Source organism: Rosa chinensis, chromosome 1, assembly GCF_002994745.2.
Source record: "Rosa chinensis cultivar Old Blush chromosome 1, RchiOBHm-V2, whole genome shotgun sequence".
Lineage (NCBI taxonomy): Eukaryota > Viridiplantae > Streptophyta > Magnoliopsida > Rosales > Rosaceae > Rosa > Rosa chinensis.
Window position 1 is genome coordinate 2,231,687 of NC_037088.1, and position 21,393 is coordinate 2,253,079.

Genomic DNA, 21,393 nt, shown 5'->3' on the forward strand with positions numbered 1-21,393 from the left:
ATCAATCACCCTTTATTTCCTTCCCAAATGATACAATCAATTGACATTTCTTGTAAAGTGTGTTAAGTAACATTATTAAGATTAGAGGTCGAGAACACAAGAACGAACGGACTAAAAAAATATGGAGTTCTGAAGCTTCGTTTGGTTCACAAAAAGGAAATTAATTCAATTCCTTGATCTTTCCAATGAGCACGCAAAAATAAATTTCTCACTAGTTTTCCCACCAATTTAGGGACGCCAAAAAAGTAATTAGAAAATGTGTTTTAATTTCTTTGGTTTGTGTATAAATAAGAAAGTAGGTAACATCAATTTACCAATTGTATCTTTATTATCAAAGGAAAACGGTTGAGATCACAAAATTGTATACCAAATTTTGATCCCAAATGACATAACAAATGACACACCACCACTTTTGATTTCATATTTTCAGTTTGTCAAAATCAATTACCCAAATATTTAGGGTTTAGGAAAAGACCCTCTCTACTAGGGTTTGCGAGAACCCTCTCCGCTAGGGTTTGCGAGAAAGCCACCCATGGGTTGGCGTTTCTATACCTCCCTCCATCTTCGATGGAGCAAAATTCTGGCCCTGGTGTCGCAGCTGGCGTGTACGGTCGAGGCCCTCTCCAAGACGTCGACATCCACCATCCGGGTTGAGTTGACGACCCTCTCTCTTCCTCTGATTGCTACGAACAGGGGATCGAGTTTGTCCTCGGTTCACTGCTGTGGAATGGTGGCTGCAGGTGAATGGAGGGTTTGGGATCCAGGGCTTCTGCCTGCGTCACGGAGGTCTGGTCTAGGCCCTAGGCCGAGTGGTGGATTGGATGTTGTACCAGCAGTGTCTTTGGATCCTCTGTAATTGGATCGTGTTATGTTGGAACCCTTCTTCCATGGTTGGCAGCAAGCGTGGTGGTGTTCTTTGTCTGATCTGCGAATTTGGAAGGACTGGTGGATTCGCCTCTATGAGATGGCGATAGAGAGAACTCGTGGGGAGGATGCTGCTCTTCCTGAGGCTATTTCACACGAGGTCTGCGGGTCTTCTCGAAGAGAGGACCCCGACGCTAGGCTGGAGAGTCAGTGTGGTGTCAGTGCGGCGCTGGCTGGAGTGACAATGTGGTGTTGGTGCGACGGCGACGGCAAGCACAAAAGGTTTGATGAATGGGCTGCTAGGGTTCATCCTTTTTGGGCTTGGGTTTGGATCTGTTTTTCAGATTTGGGCTTGGGCCTGTTTGGGTGGACTAGGGCAGTGATAATTGGGCTCTCTGAGGCTTGGATCCTGATTTGGGATCCTGGCGGATTTTCTATAAAAACTTGGGATCCAAGACGGCTTCTGTTTTGGTACCTAGTTTGTTACTTTTCTTGGGATCAATACCTACGAGTAGAGGTGGCAAACGGGCCACAAAGCACGAGCATGGCACAGGCCCGGCACTCTTAAAAGCGGCCCGACACTGCCCAAGCCCTTTAGTGGCCCCGCACGACCCGAGCACGTTAGAATAACGGGTCAGGCTGGGCCTAAGAATATTGGCCCGGCCCGGCCCGAGCCCGTAATGGGCCCAGCATGGCCCGAGCAAGACATATTGTGGGCCGGCTCGTTACAAACACAAAATTTTATTGTTTTAAAAAAATATATTAAAAAACTATAATGATGAGATTTGAATATAAGACCTTTTTATTTAAAATCTCATCATGACAATTCCACCAATACTTTCTTTTATATTGTCAAAATAATGAAACAAAACATTATATCCTTGTTTTGACATAAGTATTTTTTCTAATATTTATTAATAAAGACTAATCTCATAATAATACAACTATAGAATGAAGGAAAGAATAATAGATATTAAATCTTCATTATATTAATAAAGATTAATCTCACAATAATATACTAAAAACAATATATTTTGAGTTTTTTTTTTCTTCTTTCTTTCTTATAGTGAAATATAAAAAATTATTAGAAATCTAATCTTAAAAAGCTAAGATTAAGAAAAACGTTGTAGAACTTAATTTATTTTAATTTTCTAAATAGTTAAATAAAACTAATTTCTATTTGTTCAAATTAAGATTTTAAAATCGTGCTTTATAGTGGGTAGGCACGAGCACGGCCCGTTATTGATCCGGCACGAGCACGGCCCGGCACGATATGGGCTCGGGCCATGGGCCGGGCTGGGCTTAATGTTTAAGTAAATGGGCCGGCACGAGCTCGGCACGATAATAAATGGGTCTGCCCAAGCACAGCACGAAGCAAGACTAGGCCCGCTTAAAATGGGTCGGGCAGGGCCGGGCCGGCCCGATTGCCACCTCTACCTACGAGGAACTATAGGTCTTATTGGTCTGAGGTTGTCAGCGAGTCTACTGATGGATTCTGCGGATAAATTTAATTGTCAGTTTCTTATTAGTTTACTCCCCCCTGAGCTTCACTCAATTGTTGGAGTGGTATTGCATTTAGCGGTGTCTCTTTCTGACGACCCCACTAGGGCGGTGTTTGTGTAATATTGCTTTTTCCATATTGAATAAAAATGGTTGACCTCCTTCTACTAAAATATATATATATATATATATATATATATATATATAGTCTGTCCCCAAAATAATTAATTTTTTTTTTCAGAAAAATAATTAACATAAATTGCAACTAAATTCAATATTTATCCACTTCTAGCCATCTCATAATTGTATCTCATCATCACTCTTCTTTTTCTCTCTTAGAAATTCATCAACCATTTTATACTTGCAATAATTAAAAAAATCATAGTTGATCTCTGGATGTTTAGTTTCTTTTGATTCTTTTATGATTATATCCATTGTCTAAGTTGCTTGCTAATCAAAAATGTATTTTTTTTTTTACCAAACCCTAAAGGCCTAAACTTTTCAAACATACATAAACCGATTAATTTATGGTAATTCATAAAAGAGATGTTGAGTTTTGCTTTACGTTTTAGGAATTGATTGACGTGATTGTTCAATTATTTTATTAAAAGCAATTAATTTTTTTTTCTAAACGAGAATATATAATAATTCTTTTTCTTAAAAGAAATTTACTTGGTTTATTAGTTGACGATTACATCAACACAAACTAGTGATGTGAACCACCTGGTGTGGTGTGTTGGTTAAATGGCCTAATCTGGAACCCCCAGGTCTAGTGTTCGAATCTCAGTTCCATCCCGTGACCAACAGATTTGAGGGACCCTTTGTGTCTGCGATGCAGTGGATTAGTCTGGTTTTCCGGGTATTGACGGTGCAGGTGCTAAGATACCACTGCATGTGTGTGTGAGTTACTAAACTAACTTCCCGATAAAAAATAAAAAAAACTAATGATGTGGGCCATGCGGATTTTGCCACATCATTTGGAATTAGAATCTGGTAAAAAAAAAAAAAAATTAGTGTCTCTAGCACTGATTATCAAAACATAAACAATTAGATTCAAAAGTTTCTTAAATAAAATTGGTAATAATAATCTTTAAAATAGTCTTCAGATTAGGTAATTAATTTGTAATTGATATAGAGAAAGTACGAGTAAAAATGAATCACATGGGGTGTAAGAGGATCTACTTTCCCTTCTATTTCTCCTTCATGCAGAAAAGTAGTTTCTTCCTTAGGCGTGCAAAACACAGACTAATGATAAAATTTCTCCTCTTGAGCTTTCTATTTCACAAACCAAACTATGCCCAAGTGGTATCTATTATCTAATATGACTCTTACATAAAGTAAATTTTGTTTAGGATAATTTTTGAGTCTTTATTTGAGTTTTCGATGACATATCCGTTAAATGTTTCAAATAAAAACACCAAACAAACCTAACTTACCACAATGATTTGCTTATATATTACATGGGATTCAGTATACATATAATTATTTCATAATAGACCTACACTGTATATGTACTGCATGTGTTGAACTGCATATGCCATCAATGCATGTGCCGGACTGTCATCACATGCAAAGTCGAGCAACGACAACAGTCACAGTCTTGTCCACAAACCTTTGTATATAACAACCCCAACCCCCCAATCAACTTCCATATCCTCTCACCCATCTCTCTCTTCTTCACTCTAGCTCACTCGTAGCACACATTCAAATTTACAGACCTCAACGTTCCAATACAGAATCTGAAGGACGCAACCATGAGGGTAGTGTTGATCGCCGTCGCTCTATTCTGCGCCATTGTTTCAACTACTGTTGTTGATTCCTGCTTACCAACAGACCTGGCAGCACTCAAAGCCGTCAAGGCCTCACTCACCGAATCCAAACTCGGCCTCTTCAATACATGGTCCGGCACCGACTGCTGCCTCAACTGGTACGGCGTCAGCTGCGACCCTTCAACTCGCCGTGTCGTCGACATTAACCTCCGCGGCGAGTCCGAGGACCCCATTCTCTCCAAGTCCGGCCAGTCCGGCTTCATGTCCGGCTCCATTGCCCCCGAGATTTGTAACCTCGACAGCCTCACCACCCTCGTCCTCGCCGACTGGAAGGGAATCACCGGCAACATCCCCCAATGCCTCACCTTCCTCTCTTCCCTCCGAGTCCTCGACCTCATCGGAAACAAAATCTCCGGCGTAATTCCGGCCGATATCGGCAAGCTCAAGATGCTCAGAGTCCTCAACCTTGCCGACAACCAGATCTCTGGCCAGATTCCGGCCAGCATGATCAACCTCGCCGGGTTAATGCACCTGGACCTCCGCAACAACAGACTCTCAGGCGAAATTCCGGCCGGATTTTCGAAGCTACAAATGTTGAGCAGAGCATTGCTGAGCGGGAACCAACTTACCGGATCTGTCCCCGAGTCCATCGGCAACATGCCTCGCTTAGCTGACCTGGACCTGTCGAGGAACCAGATCTCGGGTTCGATACCAGACAGTCTCGGAAAAATGCGGGTTCTGTCGACACTCAACTTGGACGGAAACTCAATTTCCGGACAGTTACCGTCGGCGTTGTTGAGCAACCATGGTTTGGGTATCCTGAACTTGAGCCGGAACAGCATTGGGGGTAACATCCCTGACGTGTTTCACGGAAATTCTTACTTCATGGCTCTGGACTTGTCGTACAACAATTTGAAGGGGGCGATACCACGTACGCTGTCGTCGGCGAAGTATATCGGACACCTGGATCTGAGCCACAACCACCTGTGCGGGAACATTCCGGTGGGTGATCCCTTCGATCATCTGGAAGAGCCGTCGTTTGCCAACAACGATTGTCTCTGCGGGAATCCGTTGAAGACTTGTTGATGATAAGTTAATAGTTACCGTTTGGGTCCAAGATTCCGGGATGTACGTGGACGTGGGTTTGATTTGTGTAATTGTGTATTATTATTTGTGACAGTGAATCAAAATTTAAATCTATGCTTCTGTAAATTTCTGTCGTGAGTTGAAAGACAGATACGGCAGATCAGATGCATGCACGTGAAATTATAGCATACCGAGTGATTGAGTGAGTGAGTAAACATATTCGCCTACTTTATTTGTGGAGGTTGTATATTGTATTATCTCATGATAATTTTATCAATTATGAAGAGCATTACTCTACTTACCTTCTCTTTGGGTTTTCTAATCTCTTACACCAAAATGGAAGTCCTTTTTGAACATTTATTTTTTTAACAATGTCCAAATGGGAGTCCATTAATCACAATGTGTGATAAGGTTAGTTGAGTGGCTTAGCATGAAATCTTCATTTTTAGCGTTTGAGTCCAAACTCCTACCAGTTTGTAGCCAATATGTTTGAGGGGTCTCGGGTTCGTGCGCTTGTTGTGGTTGGAGATTAGTCTGACTTCACTGAGATACTCTCATGGACTTTAGTCTGAATAATGACTGGATAGGCTCGCGAACGTCACCGATGTGACTTGCTACGTCACCTCTGATAAAAATAAAAATAAATAAAAATGATAGCTCATTAGATGAAAATGTTCTCTCAATCAATAAGTAATTAATTAATTGAGGTTTTCATACTAGATTTTAATTGACTTTAAAGTCAATATCATTTTGACTAGCAAAGTCATTTTGGATACTAAAATATATAGACTATATTCTATTGAAAAAAATTTCTAATTCTCACTTTATCTATTCCATAACGTCAATAAAATTTGAACTTGTAATTTTTATATTGTCCCAGCTTGTCACATTTTACCGACAAAAACTTCCATCAAAAGAGACGGTTTGAACATTTGAACTATTCAAAGTAAATGTATGTGTAATTTTGTATCAACTGAAATCTTGTGATAATCATATGAAGAACAAAATAGCTTCAAGAATTTGTGCCTCTTGTCCACTGATTTAGCTTTACTTTCGAGTCCATAAAAGAGAAATATTAGCAATCACGTGAAAGACATCATAAAGTTCTTCTCAGACACATGAGGAGATGGCCGAAAGCGATTGCCATCCACCCACTTGTATGTGTTTGCTGATGTAGGGTTACGGGAATGATACAAGTTGGATATTGTTGAAATGACTCGGAAAGTTAAAGGTGGTGCATAAATCTCAAGGTTGAAACTTGAAAGATATCTATCTTAACTTTCGTTCTTCTTGATATATATAAGTTGAAGAAAAACAAATCAATCTCTGAATTATTTGCCAGCTTTCGAACAGAAATCAAGGCACTTAGACATAACTCAATAATGCAAATCGAGACAATAATAAGTGTAAGGTAGGTTGGTACCGGGCATTAACTCCTCCTATGTTTTCAACTACATTAATTTCTGTAGTCACATGGAAACTTCACTTGAATATTCATTTGCTCTCAAATTTCCAAACTACCCTCCGAAAGGTAAGCTGCTGAGAAACTATTTTGACAACACATGAAATTAACATTCACTGTATAATTCTAATTTACGAGTGCAGTCAAACATTGGGACAAACATATTACCTACGCTCCTTCATGCACATTCAATTATATGTCCAACATAAACCAAACTTCAGTACTAGAACCTAAAACACCCAATCATATATCCTAGAATAACATCATCTTGATCATATACAGAAGATTTAACCTACTGAAAGGAAGGAAAAAAAAAAAATTTTAAAAAAAAATGATGATATAAACAAGAGATCATATCCTTCGCCAGTAAGGCTCGACATTGAAATCTAGACGATCACAGGGGACATGGTGAGTGGTGAGCCCATTCTTTCGGTTTGCATTATTGTCTTGATAGCACAGCATTGCATTTATGCTGCACATATATGTAGTAGCAAGTAACATTGCAGAAGTTGCCTACACACCCTGTACTCAATAGGCAAAGCATGAGAGGTCAAAGTCTCACGCAACAATACATGACCGATCTATAAGACTACCTACTCCCATCCCTCCCTCTTTACTATCTCACATTTAATCTGCACAGAGGGACAGTGGGACACTGCCCCATTACACACTTCAGAGTTCAGACCCTTATTTCTCTCGGTAGTCGGCACTCGGCACATAACAGCAAATATAAGCATGATTTTACTAGCATACGCGAGCTCCACTCACCCCCCACAGCCCATAAGGGTCAAGACCAGTCTTTAATATCAGAGACCAAAATGAAGCCGATAGCAACTTGTATCCCAATAGTTTAACAGCGAAATCTATACTTGACCAACCTCCTTAAATATACCAGTAGGGACCAATCCCCAGTCCTATGCTTCTGCCAGTCTAATATTTCTTCTTCAAATTTATAAAGGAGGCAATAAATTACTTCTAAAACTCCCAGTACTTAGAGTTTTCCATTTAACATCACTAAGAATCAATCAAAGTTTCAGGAGAAAGTTAGCAAAGAGTTTATACAATGGGGTTCAATCTCCTAATAGTAAAGAAGCACAACCAACTTTTTAAGAATTTGAACAAAAAAAATATGTATGGTTTTGCTAGCATAATAGCAAAGATAAACATGGTTTCACAAGCATAAGTGTGTTCCACTCGCCGATGACCATAGGCCATAGGTGCCAAAGACCAGTTTGAATTCCCAGAGACCAAACTACAAGCTGACAACCTCCATTAATACAGTAATAGGGACATTTCCCCGATCCTATGCTCCTGCATTAATCAAGTCTAAGATTTTTCTTCTATTAAAGTACTTAAATGCAAATCACCCATTACTTTCATATTATTTAATAATTATGTGTATCAAAGTCTCATTAGACAGTAAGCAAGAGTTTCTGCAAAAGATTTCAATTTTCAAAGGACTTCCAACCTTTATAGGATACAACAAAATGTTTGCCAAGTTTATATTTGAAAAGACTCATTTTTAACTTGAGCATACCCATGATTAAGTATTTTGAAGGCCATATCTAGAGGCACACACTAACAGCAGCGTTAAAAACAGTCTTATAAGAAATATATAAAGCAAAATATTAGGACAGTTTAAATCCACACCTAATTTTGCATTCTGAGCAAGTAGCTCCACAGGTTTGGAATTATAACCTGACTAAATGGATATTGACATAATGAAACTGAAGAGCCGTTATTCAAACAACCAGTTGGGCATTCGTCCAAAAAAAAACCAACCAGTCACGCATGATTACTAGTATTGACCAAAGCAAAGAAATTATCAACAGAATCTTAAAAGTGAGGATGTTGAAGAGTAAGAAAACAAGGAGGTGCAAGAATTCATTTACAAGCATAACATAAAGCATGAATACAAAAAATAATGTATCTATCTTTCCTTTTCCTTGCAGGGGGAACCAAACCAATGATCTCTACCCTAAATTCATCCCACCCTACACCCCCATGCTACATAATCTTAAAAATGAAGATATTGGAGAGTAAGAACACAAGGAGTGCAAGAATTCATCCCACCCTACACCTGCCACCTAAAATTTGTTGGACACTAGTCACACATAGGTTAGGCTAAGTATCAAATAAAGCTCTCTATACTTACTGGGTTTCTCCACCCCAAAAGCTTAATAGTATTGGAACCACCAACGGTAAGTCATCTTAATAGCAATAGACCACACATAAGAGATCCCAATTACCCAAAAGAAGGACTATTTACTAATGTGTAGGAATATCCAAAAAAAAGCGGTCCAATAAGAGGAGTATTGAGCACCAGCTCCGCAATGGTTGGGCCAGGTACCTAATATAGCTGGCTATGTCTATATGGGCTCTTCACCTAACAGTGTAATCTCAATAGAATTAAAATCCATCTAGCGTGAAGAGGTGCAGGAACACATTATTATGAAATTTTGCAACAAAATGAACCCTTTACTACAATTCCAAAGGTATATTTTTATTTTACCAAACTTCTAATTCAACAATTAAAGGAAGTTGTTGGAACACATGCTAAAATGCGTACTCAACTAAAAAAATTATTTTAAAGACAACCATTCATATCAAACACTTATCTGCAATCTTCTGTTCTCCATCTATAATATTCAACAGTTCAGTTTATATCCCAAATTCAGATCTTGAATTTCTAATAATGCACGCAAAGATATAAAACTATGAAACTATTTTCTCTCCACTTAACAAAGGTCTAGTTAATTGACAATTACATGAATTGTGCTTTGGTGATATGGCTCATTTTCTAACTTTTGGTGATAATACCTGATCGAGTCTTTTAAGACCGTGAAATTGGAATATGAAATCAATACAAGTCATAGCTCTACCAAAGAATGAATAAATAGCAAATTATCCAATATCACATTTCAGATTCAAATCCAATATTCCAAAATCCTTCGGGAGTTGAAGGGGGAAGATACCTATACCTGTGTCGAGAAACACCTTCATGATGCTCACAGCGGAAATCATGCTTATTATTATCATTGTCCTTGCCACCATCATCTGGAAGAACAGCATCATAAAACTTTTTGCACTGTTTGCATTCAACTCCTTTCAAATTTTCCCGCTCAGCCCTCTTTCTTACAGGTTCCACATACTTGAAACCATTTTTGCCAGCCACTGTAACTGGCATATGCTGCTTTGGTAGCCGAGGATGATCAGCAGTCACATCCTGTGTTTCATCATCAGAGCTACCTAAATTTGAGTCATTTTGAACTGGAACTGGAAGATCAGTAACTTTTTCCTTTGTTGATCTATGCAAGTTTGCTCTTACGTTCTCAATCGGGGTGTCAAGAAAATCATCGTGTGGGTCAGTCCCATTTTGGCCTTGGCGGGATCTCGTGTCTATCCAGGACGATGCAGACCGCTTTCTACCAGCTACTGGAGCAGATTTTACAGTGGAAGGACATTTGGGTGAAACAGAAGTAGAAGAGAAAGGACTTGTTGCTTGAATTGGTTTTTGTACTTTGCCCTCATTCAAGTTATTGTTAAAACTGATTTCATTCTTCATTTTCTTTATGTTACAAGCAGCTGGAGAAGCATGTTGATTTTTATCTTCAAGATCTACAATTTTGGAAACAGATAATGGATTAAATGAAGGAATGAACAAATAAGATCACAAGTTCACAACAGAGAAACCAACCATAGGCTAAGTGAATGCATTCCTACTATCAGCCTGTTACTATTAAGAGACCACCAAAAGTTCAGGAAATATAAAAAGCTAAGAATCACACTTCAATCCAAAAGTAACAGACAACAGCAAGCCAACCCATAATCATCTGGAAAACTATATTTAGTAGTTCAGTATGGGAATCATGGGAAACAAAAAGGAATAAGGAAAGAAGGAACAACAACATACCATGGAAAGTTGATGGATTCTGATCATTTCTTAATAAATCACTTTCGTCTTCCAGTTTATTATGGGGGAGCATATTCTCCTGGGTAAGACCATATTTGCTGCGGAGATATATGTGCTGAGATTTTAGACTTTTGTAAGCAGCTGTAAGTTCCCCATATTTCTTCCTCTCGGTCAGTAAATCTGTGGTTATTGATTCAACCTGCTGGTGTAAATTTTCAGTCGAACCCCTTCTTTTGGCCGCTTCACCGGCCCTGCCTCTGAGATCCCCTTGTAGCTCAGTAACTTTCTCCTCTAAACCAGTCATTTTTCTCAGAAGAAGTTTTTTCTCTCTTGCACAATCTTCCACTTCTTCATTCTTTGTTAGGAGCTCCTTCTGGAGTTGGCTAACATTTTCTTCCACATTTTTCAATTTGGCCAACATTAGTTTTTTCTCTTCTTCCCGATACTTCAAAAGCTTTTCATTGTTCACGATCTCAGAAGCTTGTAACTCAATCTTCTTGAACAGATTTTGTTTGACCTCATCAGCTCTTTTTTCAAGATCACTCACTTTCGCATAAAGCACATTTCTACTTTCTTCACTCTCTTTCAGTTGCTTTTCCTTACTCACAATGACACTGTCTTTCAATTCAACCTCTTGGAGCAACTTACTCCGCAATTCCATTCCCTCGTCGGCTTCCTTAGACTTGTGGTCAAGCGTTTGTCCCAGCTCATCACTCCTTAGTTGTAGGCCGGTCACTTCATCTCGCAGTTGGTTTATAATGCCTTCCTTTTCTCTGAACATCTTTTCCCTGCCAAGCTTGAGCGAGCGGTTCTCCTCACTGGTTAGTTCGTTTTCAGCTCGAAGTGTTTCAATTAGAAGCAAGAGACTAGCTTCCTTTGATTTCCACTCATCTTGAAATTTCTGGAGAGTTTCGGACTTGGACTGTAATAAGGGGTATAGCTGAGCAAGGAAGACATATTCGATCTGGTAAACCCGGTCTTTGGTTTCCTTAATTCTGTCTTTAGCTTCCTGAATGGTAGCAAGCAGGAGAGTAGCAAGCTTGATATCAGGAGATTGAGTATCAATAGGGAAACATATTTGTCTGGTAGTCTCCTCCATCCCCAAATTCTGACATAACAAATTCGAAGCATAAAACAAAAAGTAACATTTGCAATTCCATCAATGAAATTCAGCGCAATGAGCCAACCAAAGCAACAACAATTACAGCTCAAGAATCAAATGAATAGCATAATCAACAATTTCATGGATCCAGATTTTGTCTTGGATGAATGTGAGAACAAACAGTACATACCTGAATTCAATGGGTGCACGCCGGAAGTCTAATAGTCCGATTCCGATTCCGATTCCGATTCCGCTCCTCTGCGGCCCCTAATTGCAGCAAAAATCAAAATTGAAAATCGCAGAATGGAAAATGGAAGACGTAAAATGGGAGAGAACAGAGAAGAAGTTAATTACCTGAGTAGAAATGGAAGATCTGGGTCAGTGTGGGTTGGGTTCTTCTAGGGTTGGAGGGGCATATCTGGAAGCGAGTTTCTTTCTTTATTACTAGAGCAGCAGCTCTCCACTCTCTACTCTCTAATGGCGGGACGTTATATTTTACTTCGAAAAACTTCGCGGGCACGATTCCTCTTCTTTTTTTTTTTTCTTTTTTTTTTCTGTGAACCTTTTGATAATTTTTTCCGAAAATTACTATCCATTTTTGTTGCTAGTTTACAACAGTACTATAAATTTTTTTTTTTTTGAAAATCTTTCTTTAACTTCAAACTTGAATCTCGAATGCACATCAGAGCAACTTTCTTTATTAATTGCATGTCTCACAAAAAATCTTATGAAAACGAATGGTTACGTAGCTCGTTATCAAGGTTTTAAAAATCGCTAGACAGTAGTCGGGCGGTGAGCAAGGGAGAAGAATTGTTCTCATCTTCTTCCTCCTTCTGCACTTTATCGCCATCACAGCCATTTTTAAAGACAGATCTTTCCAACCTTGAAGCCTGCAAAAAATTGAGGTGCACAGCTACCCACCCTCGCTCTCCCTTAAATCTGTCCTTGGCGGTGGGTGCTGGAGATAGAGGAAGAGGAAAGAAAAACGAAGATGGTAGAAGGAATGGCTCGCTGTGAAGACTGCCTAGGCACGCCCAGAGCAGCCTAGAACCGCTCAGAGCCTCCTAAGATTGCCCAGACTCGCCTAACATCCTCACCGCCTAGTTCCACCAATTTCCAAGAAATCGAGTCGGTGCTCTACCTCCCAGCGCCTAGGGGCCACCTAGGCGAGCGCCTAAACCGATTTTTAGAACACTGCTCGTTATTGCATAACTCAAAACCTCAATCAAAAGTGCTAATTAAAGTCATTTTTTGAATTTCTAAGCACCTATATAAATTCCATAGATTTTTCTGGTGCATTACCAAGATTTCAGGTATTAAAAATCTATTTTCAGAATCTATCAATGGCTTCTTAAAATTCCTAAATTCAAAGTCCATATATGTCCAAATATGACAGTTTGTTTATAAAGATTTGCGACCAACACACTTCACGTCTCGGTTTTGCTGAACGTGCCTCACGTGCTCCTCCCAAAACCCAGCAGTTACCTAACTCTCACACGTTTGGCCACATTTGACCTTCACCTCCCGGGCTCCAATTGTCTACCCACTCGTTCTGGTGGCGTCGCCGGCCTTTATGTTCTTCGCCCTTCCACTGGGAAGCGGCGGAGTGAGTGATTCTCAAATGCTACAACGTAAACGTACTAAGAAGGGTGGAGATATCTCCTCAGATCTCGAAGCTCTTCTCATGGAGGACCTTGATTCTACTGTTCAGGCGACTCCACCTCCCCACTCCGTTGCGAGCTATGCTAGCAAACTCAAAAACCCAGTTGACCGCTACAGTAGGACGATGATGGAGGATTTTGAATTCACTGATGAGCACTATGTCTACACCCAAGGCAAGCATGGCCAGAATGTCTCTTTCTTAGAGAAGGTCTACAACAAACTTGATTATGATTGGCGCTGTGCTGTGGTGGTAAAGCTCATGGGTAAGCCAAACTCTGTTAACACCTTCGATTTCATGCTTAAGGGACTACAAAGGAAGTGGCATGTGAAAGGGGGTTGGGAATTGATTGAACTACCTAATGACTTTTTCATTGTCAAGTTCAATTTGGAGGAAGATATGAATTATGTTCTCTGTGGGGGACCTTGGATCCTAGCGGGACAAACCTAAATTGTTAGGAAATGGAGACCTGAGTTTGACCCTATGACTAAGGTAAATAGAAAAATGGCTTTATGGGTTCGAATTTGTGGACTGCCTGTGAAATACTTTAAGGAATACACTGTGGATAAGATTGGTAGAGTGCTTGGTGATGTTGTTAAGATTGATCAGGTCACTATTGGCCAAGCTAGAGGAAAATTTGCTAGAGTCTGTGTTGAAATTGATCTTAATAAGCCTCTTAGGCCTTTTGTGGAAGTGGAATTTGTGGCGTATAATGTTATATATAAGGGGATATCTCTGATTTGCTTCGAATGTGGTTGTTATGGACATGCCAAGGACAAGTGCCCCTCTATTATGATTGATGCTAATGCTCACTCTCAACCTTCACACACAGCTAACAACACTGATGACCAAACTATGGACTCTGCTAGAAAGGATGGTGTGGAGCACGATTCTGGTGGTCATATTGACCAGGCAACTGTGCTTAAGGAAGATTGGGTCCCTGGATGCTGATGAGCTATAGGAATAAGAAGAAAAACATTTAGGCCACTAGTTCCAAGAAAAATGCTAATAAGGGTTCTAAGTTCTCAGTTTTGCAAGATGAGGTTGTTGGTACTGATGTTGAGCCTGAGACGATTTCTAACAATTCTACCAAGGCGTCAACTGTGCCAATTGTGAAATTGTGGACTAGCTTCCAAGAGAAGAAGAAGAACCTAAATAAGGCCAACCTTGCCAAACCTGAATTGTTTCCTGCTTCTATAACTGCTAGTATTGGTACTTCTGCATCTGGATCCTTGAAGTCTAGTCCTCGAGTCCCACTGAAAGATGTTTCTAATGTGGAGAGTGGTAGTGGCTCTATGCCAAATCAACTATGCAATACCAAAGGAAGTCTAAAGGTACATTCCCTTCTAATGCTAAACACCAACCTACTGTTTTTAAGAAATTATCCTTTGAGAATGTTGGGAATGTGTTTGGTGATGGTATTTCTGCTATATTTGGCCATTGTCCTCCTGAGGAGAGGATGTTGGATGGCAGGTCTGATCCTTCCTTGGCCCAGGCTTCTGATTGTTTTGTTGAAAAGACTTTTGCTGATATTAGCAAATTGACTAGTGATGACAACCTGCCTTCCCAAGTTGGGGAAGGTATGGTTGATGCCTAACCTGGGACTTCGCCTCCTCCCTTCTACTATTTTAATGGATCACATCCTCTTTTGGAATGCTTGTGGAGCTGGGAGTGAGAAATTCAGGTCCTCTATTCAGGACTTAGTGAAAATGCATAATGTTGATCTTATGTTCGTGTGTGAGCCTCGTATACAATTTGGTGGGCAAGGAAATTTTTACTTTCTCTTGGTTTTACTGACTATAAAGTTATGGAAGCCAATGGTTTCTCTGGTGGCCTTTGGCTACTTTGGAATAGAAACAAGTATACTATTGACATCATCGATACTACCTTTCAATCTATTTCTGTGAGAGTTGGTTGGAATGGTTTCCAAGGCTGGATGTTAACTGGTATATATGCTAGCCCTTGCAATACGTCTAGAGGTAATTTATGGAGCTATTTAGATAACCTGATGAATCGTGTTAAGCTTCCTAGTATGCTTGTAGGAGATTTTAATGAGCTGTTGTCCTACTCTAACAAAATTGGTGGATCTCAGCACTACAGATTTGGTGGTATGAAAGATTGGGTGAATAGAAATGGCCTAATTGATATGGGTTACCAGAGTGCTGATTATACTTGGAAAAATAGTTTTGTTGAAGAAAGGCTTGATCGAGGGTTTTGTTCATGTGATTGGAGGCTCCTCTTTCCTGATGCTTGTATTATGCACTTAGCTAGAATGAAATCTGATCATTGTCCAATCCTTGTCAAGCTCAACCATAGTAGCAGGGCTACTAGAAGAAATTCTCCCTTTAGGTTTCATGCTATGTGGATGCAGCATGACAGTTATGTGGATATGGTCAACGAAACTTGGAACAACTGCCCTGGAGATCTGCAGGATAAGACTACTACTCTTGCTAACTCTTTGAGCATCTGGAATAAAGAAGTTTTTGGTAATATTTTTAAGCAAAAGAGGACTCTCTTGGCCAGAATTTTTGGCATTCAAAGAAGCTTGGGGAGGCAGAATATTCCTTTTCTTGTGAACCTTGAGAATGAGCTGATCTCTCAATATGAGCAAATTAGGGATGTTAAAGCCCTCTTTTGGAGGCAAAATCTAGAGATAAGTGGCTGTGTGAGGGGGATAGAAATATTAACTTCTTTCATCTAACTACAATGATCAGGAGGAGAAGGAATAAGATTGATGGCCTATTTGATGCTACTGGAGGTTAGACTGATAACCCGACTAGTATGAACCAAATTGCGGCTGACTTTTTCAAGAAGTTATTTACGGCTGAAGTTGATCATGACCTGAGATTTCACATCCCTTGGTTGTTCCCTAGTATTGATAATCATATTGTTCAGCAGATGAATAGGCCTATTTCTGATCTGGATGTGCATGATGCTTTGTTTAAGATTGGAAGGTTAAAAGCCCCTGGAGCTGATGGTATCCCTGCCTTGTTCTACCAAAAACAGTGGTCTCTTTGCTCCTCTGAGATCATCAATGTTGTTAGGACTGCTTTTCTTACTGGTAAAATTCCCACTGGCCTTAATCATACTTTGATTACTCTGGTCCCTAAAACACAGGCTCCTCAGTCCATGAATCTCTTTAGACCTATTAGTCTATGTTGTACTGTTTACAAGATAATTTCCAAAATTATTGTTGGAAGAATTAGACCTATGCCTGGGAAATGGATTAGCCCTAATCAGGTGAGCTTTGTCCCTAGGAGACATATATCTGATAACATTATGATTGCTCAGGAAATTCTTCATAAGTGTAAGAACTCTAAAGGGGCTAAATGGTTTATGGCCTGGAAGATTGATCTTTCTAAAGCTTATGATCAACTTAGTTGGACTTTCATTGAACAGGTTTTGTATGAGCTTCAAGTTCCTGATTTGCTTGTCAAACTCATTATGAGCTGTGTCTCTACTGCTAGCTATCAAGTCATTGTTAATGGGGAGCTCTCTAACTCTTTCAATGGTGGGAGAGGTATTAGGCAGGGTGATCCTCTATCTCCATACCTTTTTGTGCTTTGCATGGAAAAGTTGTCTCACCTGATTAGATCTAATGTTAAAATGCAGTTGTGGAAACCAATCCAATCCTCCCAGGCTGGACCTTTTGTGTCTCACCTATTTTTTGCTGATGACCTAATTTTATTTGCTGAAGCTAGCACTAATTAGGCTATGGTCTTAAAGAAGTGTATGGATTTGTTTTGTGGTCTGTCTGGTCAATCTGTCAACTTTGATAAGTCTCTAGTGTATTGCTCTCCTAACATAAAGAGCGCTACTGCGAAGGCTATTAGCAAGATCTATGGTTCCCCTCTTACTGAGGACCTTGGTGTTTATCTTGGCACGCCTTTGATCCATGCTAGAGTTAATAAAAATACTTATGCTGGGATTGTTGATAAAGTGCAGGCTAGATTGGCCAGTTGGAAGGGTAAAGCCTTGAATATGGCTGGTCGATTGACTCTCATTCAAGCTGTCAATTCTTTAATTCCTATTTATGCTATACAAACAGCTAAGCTTCCGGTTCAGATTTGTGGTAAACTGGATAAACTCAATCGTGACTTCTTATGGGGTGATACTGAGCAGAAAAGGAAGGTACATTTGACCAATTAGGACTTAGTTTGCAGGCCTAAGTGTATGGGAGGCCTGGGAATCAAGAAGACAATTGACATGAACAAAGCTATGCTGGCAAAGGCAAGTTGGAGAGTGGCTCAGAATGATCAGGGTTTATGGAACCAGATTTACAAAGCTAAGTATCTACACTCTGATTCTATTACTCATGGAAGTTTCAAAAAGCCTCTTAATTGTTCTAGTACTTGGTCTGGAGTTGTGTATGGTGCTAACCTCTTAAGGAAAGGGCTCGTTTGGGGAATTGGAAATGGTGTTTCTATCAAATTTTGGCCTGATATGTGGTCTCCCTGTGGTGTTCTCAGCACTTTTGCTTTAGACCGTCCTCATATTGATATGGCTGCTACTGTGCATGATTTCTGGATAAATAATGAGTGGAATCTGCCATTATTATATGCAAATCTTCCTACTGAGATTGTGGATAAAATTATTGTCCTCCCCATTGCTAATAGTTATAGGCCTGATCGTCTTATCTGGAGTGGCACTTCCTCGGGTGTCTTCTCGGTGAAGTCGATGTACAAGCTTCTTTGTGATGATCAAGAGTGCCAAAATCGGTTCTGGAATATGATTTGGTCCCTGCCTATCCCTCCTAAGCTCAGGATTTTTCTTTGGTCCTTTGCCTCAAGGAAGTTGTTGACTAATGAGCAGTGCTTTAAGCGAAGGCTTACTAGTAGTTCTTTCTGTCAGTAGTCAGTACTGTACCAATTCTGAGGAAACTATGTTGCACCTATTTCGGGATTGCCCTAAAGCTAAACAGGTATGGGATGGTTTTGTTATACCTGCAAACATGTTAACCACCTTCACTTTAAATTGGAATGATTGGATTTTGGCTAATCTGTTGCAAAAAGGCTATTACATGATAAACTTGAGCTTGAACATATTCTTCATCTTTTGTCGTTGGTTCTTGTTGAAATGGAGATGTAAAGCCATTTTTTATCCTACTTTCCACTATCCTTACAATCCCTCTGAAGTTGTTTTTAGTTATGCTAAGGAATGGACTAGGGCATTGCTAAGGTCAACAAAGTGCAGAATAAGGCGACTAAAATGCTCGCTTGGAATAAAACTACCATTGGTTTCTATAAACTTAATGTCGATGATTCAAAAACGAGTAATGGTGTTATTGGAGCTGGAGGACTCATAAGGGATGATGCTGGCTGTTGGTGTGGTGGCTTCATGGTCAACATTGGTTCTGGTGATGTCCTCCAAGCTGAGGCTTGGGGTCTTTTCATGGTCTTCAGTTAGCATTGAGTCTTAAAATTTTTAATTTGGAGGTGGAATCTGATTCTGCGGTGCTGGTTAGCCTAATGAATAGTGATGATATTGATTTGCATCCGCTGGGAACCTTAATTTTAAACTGCAGGAAGCTTTTGATTGAGTTTGAGTCAGTTCAGTTCATGCACATCCATCGTGAGCGTAACATGGTGGCTGACCTGCTGGCCAAGAATAGCACGCGTCATGCTAAAGGAATATGCATCTTGCATGATCCCCCAGCTCTGATCACTGAAGCTCTCTTAGATGACATTACTGGAGCTCCTATTGCTAGGAGTTTGGCTAGTTTCTGCTTTGTTTTGTTTTTTTTTTTTTCTGGGCTGATTGCCCCTTCTGGAACAGGAAAAAAAAAACACAAAAAAAAGATTTGCCACCAACACTAAATTTTTTTTTTATCAAGATGATGCTTCCATTCCCTAAAAGGTGATACAATTCTTCCGCAAGCCTAGAAGGTAAGACTGACTTGGATTTACAGTACGAAACATCAATCCATCCTTGAGAAATTTGAAATGAAGCGCTTGATTTGATCACTTTCGTCTACTTTGCCATTATGGTATGGTATTCTAATTCTGATTCCCTTTCTACTCTCCAATTATAAACAGAGGCAGGGAAGAGCAATCAGAGGACAAAAAGATGAGAAATAAGTAGTTCGAGATATCGGTTCTTAATTAAAATAACAGTTCTACAATACTCCGCTAAAGAATTCCCGATATAGTAAAAAAAAATTGGACTAAATATCATTAAGTAAATAGAACAACAGCCAAAACTGTAAGTACCTAACTAGAATAAAGGGATTTATTTAAACTAGTTCAGTCTTCTTCGTCAACCACCTTGGTACACAAACCCTTCAATCCCTCTGGTGGAACCTCTGTAACAGTAACCAGGGAGTAGAACTCTTCCTTGGCATCTTCTTCATCGTTTCTCTTTCGTGCAATTCGGACGCGAACCCTTCTTGGCACACTTCGAATCCCACGGCTCCAAATGTGCTTGTTGAGTTTAACATCCACTCTGACATCAGTAGTAGCCATGGCCTTTTGAGCAAACTTCCTGATTTCCTTTATGGCGTTTGGAGCCTTCTTTTTAAAGGTGCTGCATGAGAATTGGGATACAAGTTAAACCGAGATGCAGGATAAACAATTTCGATGCCGAAAGATAATATTGCACATATGAAGTCTCCAACACATCTTTAACTGAAGTAGTAAACTATTACAGGTTCTGAAATTAACTTGATCTTTCATTCTTTACATCCTCATAGATGCTCTTCAAATACTAGGTAAACTTGACATAATCATAATCAACACATTGTGTAGCAATAAAAATTTAAGCATAACCAGCTCAATACATCAAGGAACCTCTACATTTGAAACATCAATCTTTGCTTTAGTTACTTCTCATTCACAAAACAAGAACAAATGTTAGATTTGGGCAAATCAATATGCAACCACACAGGGAAAAAGCAATTTAATTTGAGACCCAACTGAATCAAGAAAAAGAAAATAGATGAACAAATATGCGGGTTTACCATCCATGCAAGCGCTTGTGGAGATTGATGGTGTACTCCCTGGTAACGACCTCCTCCTTTCTTCCTTTTCCGGCCTTGTCCACCATAGCTGCCTGCAAATCAACTTTTCCCCGTCGGCTGCTAAAACAAACCCTAGGTCATCAAGTACTTCTGAAATGCCCTACCTCTTATGCCGAACTACATAAATGCCCTTGCAATTGTATAAACGTGTAAGGTCACTTTTGTCTTTCCATTAATTTTGCTTTTTCATTTTATTTGAGAAATTTTACTTACACATGCTTAGATAACAAAGACGTTCCCTTAATAAGAGTTTTTGTCCATTTATCCCATTTATAGGGATTTTTTTCCCACTAACACCATTAAGTTTTTTTAATTCCCTCTTACCCAATACACTCTAAGAGTCTTCCCTAATACCCCATTAAGATTTTTTTTTTTTTTAAAATACCATTTTACCCCTCACGCCTTTGTTACTTAGAGAGAGAGAGAGAGAGAGAAACCATAGGAGGCTTCGCCGGAGCTCGTCACCGGTCGCCAGAATCTAGTCACCGGTTGCAGGATTCCGGCCAACTTTTGCCTGAATCCGGTCACCTACTGCTGCCCACCGGATTTTTCTGAAAATCTCACCGGAAAGGTTTATTGCCCTTAATAGAAGGGCAATACTCAATAGACGTCTATTGCCCCCCAATAGACGTCTATTGCCCCCCAGTAGACGTCTATCAGCCATGTATTAGTCCCCAATAGACGTCTATTGCCCCCCAATAGATGCCTATTTCCCCCCAATAGAACTTTTGATAGCCGGAATGAGAATTAATATTCCTAAAATTAGACAAATAAAACTTTAATTAAAGAAAAAAACGAAGAGATTATATCAATTTAAAAATGTCTATTGCCCCCCACTAGACATTCAAAACTTTTTTTTTCTTTCCTTCTGTCCCATTACTTAAAAAAAAAAAAAAAAAAAAAAAAAGAAGATCTGGGCACCCATGTCTTCTCCCTATTTCTCCCTTCACCGGTTGCAGACCCCAGAATCCGGGATCTGTTGCAGAAGCAGAGCAGTGGCACGAAATTCTGAAGAAACCGCT

General features: G+C 39.7%; 3 protein-coding genes across 5 annotated transcripts; 1 reads left to right on the forward strand and 2 right to left on the reverse strand.

Moving 5' to 3' along the window:
* The first annotated feature begins 4,004 nt into the window (after positions 1-4,004).
* LOC112182227 (DNA damage-repair/toleration protein DRT100) lies at positions 4,005-5,505 on the forward strand. The gene has a single exon (XM_024320672.2). The coding sequence runs from the start codon at positions 4,119-4,121 to the stop codon at positions 5,217-5,219; it is 1,101 nt and encodes a 366-aa protein (XP_024176440.1). The 5' UTR covers positions 4,005-4,118; the 3' UTR covers positions 5,220-5,505.
* Positions 5,301-12,180, reverse strand: LOC112177516 (protein gamma response 1). 2 transcript variants are annotated; one of them, XM_040509817.1, is made up of 5 exons: positions 12,051-12,180; positions 11,887-11,963; positions 10,595-11,702; positions 9,663-10,299; positions 5,301-5,844 (listed from the first exon to the last, which is right to left on the reverse strand). In XM_040509817.1, exons 3-5 carry the CDS (start codon positions 11,691-11,693, stop codon positions 5,760-5,762), a joined length of 1,821 nt encoding a protein of 606 aa, XP_040365751.1. In that variant the 5' UTR covers positions 11,694-11,702; positions 11,887-11,963; positions 12,051-12,180; the 3' UTR covers positions 5,301-5,759. The 2 variants fall into 2 exon arrangements, with proteins under 2 accessions (XP_040365751.1, XP_024171580.1); XM_024315812.2 differs by lacking the exon at positions 5,301-5,844 and having other exon boundaries at positions 9,376-10,299.
* Positions 12,181-19,598: 7,418 nt separating this feature from the next.
* On the reverse strand, positions 19,599-20,397 carry LOC112189443 (60S ribosomal protein L31). Of its 2 annotated transcripts, XM_040514862.1 has the most exons (3): positions 20,312-20,397; positions 19,791-19,878; positions 19,599-19,688 (listed from the first exon to the last, which is right to left on the reverse strand). In XM_040514862.1, the coding sequence occupies exons 1-3, from the start codon at positions 20,395-20,397 to the stop codon at positions 19,599-19,601; spliced, it is 264 nt and encodes an 87-aa protein (XP_040370796.1). The 2 variants fall into 2 exon arrangements, with proteins under 2 accessions (XP_040370796.1, XP_024184547.1); XM_024328779.1 differs by having other exon boundaries at positions 19,599-19,878.
* Positions 20,398-21,393: the final 996 nt, after the last annotated feature.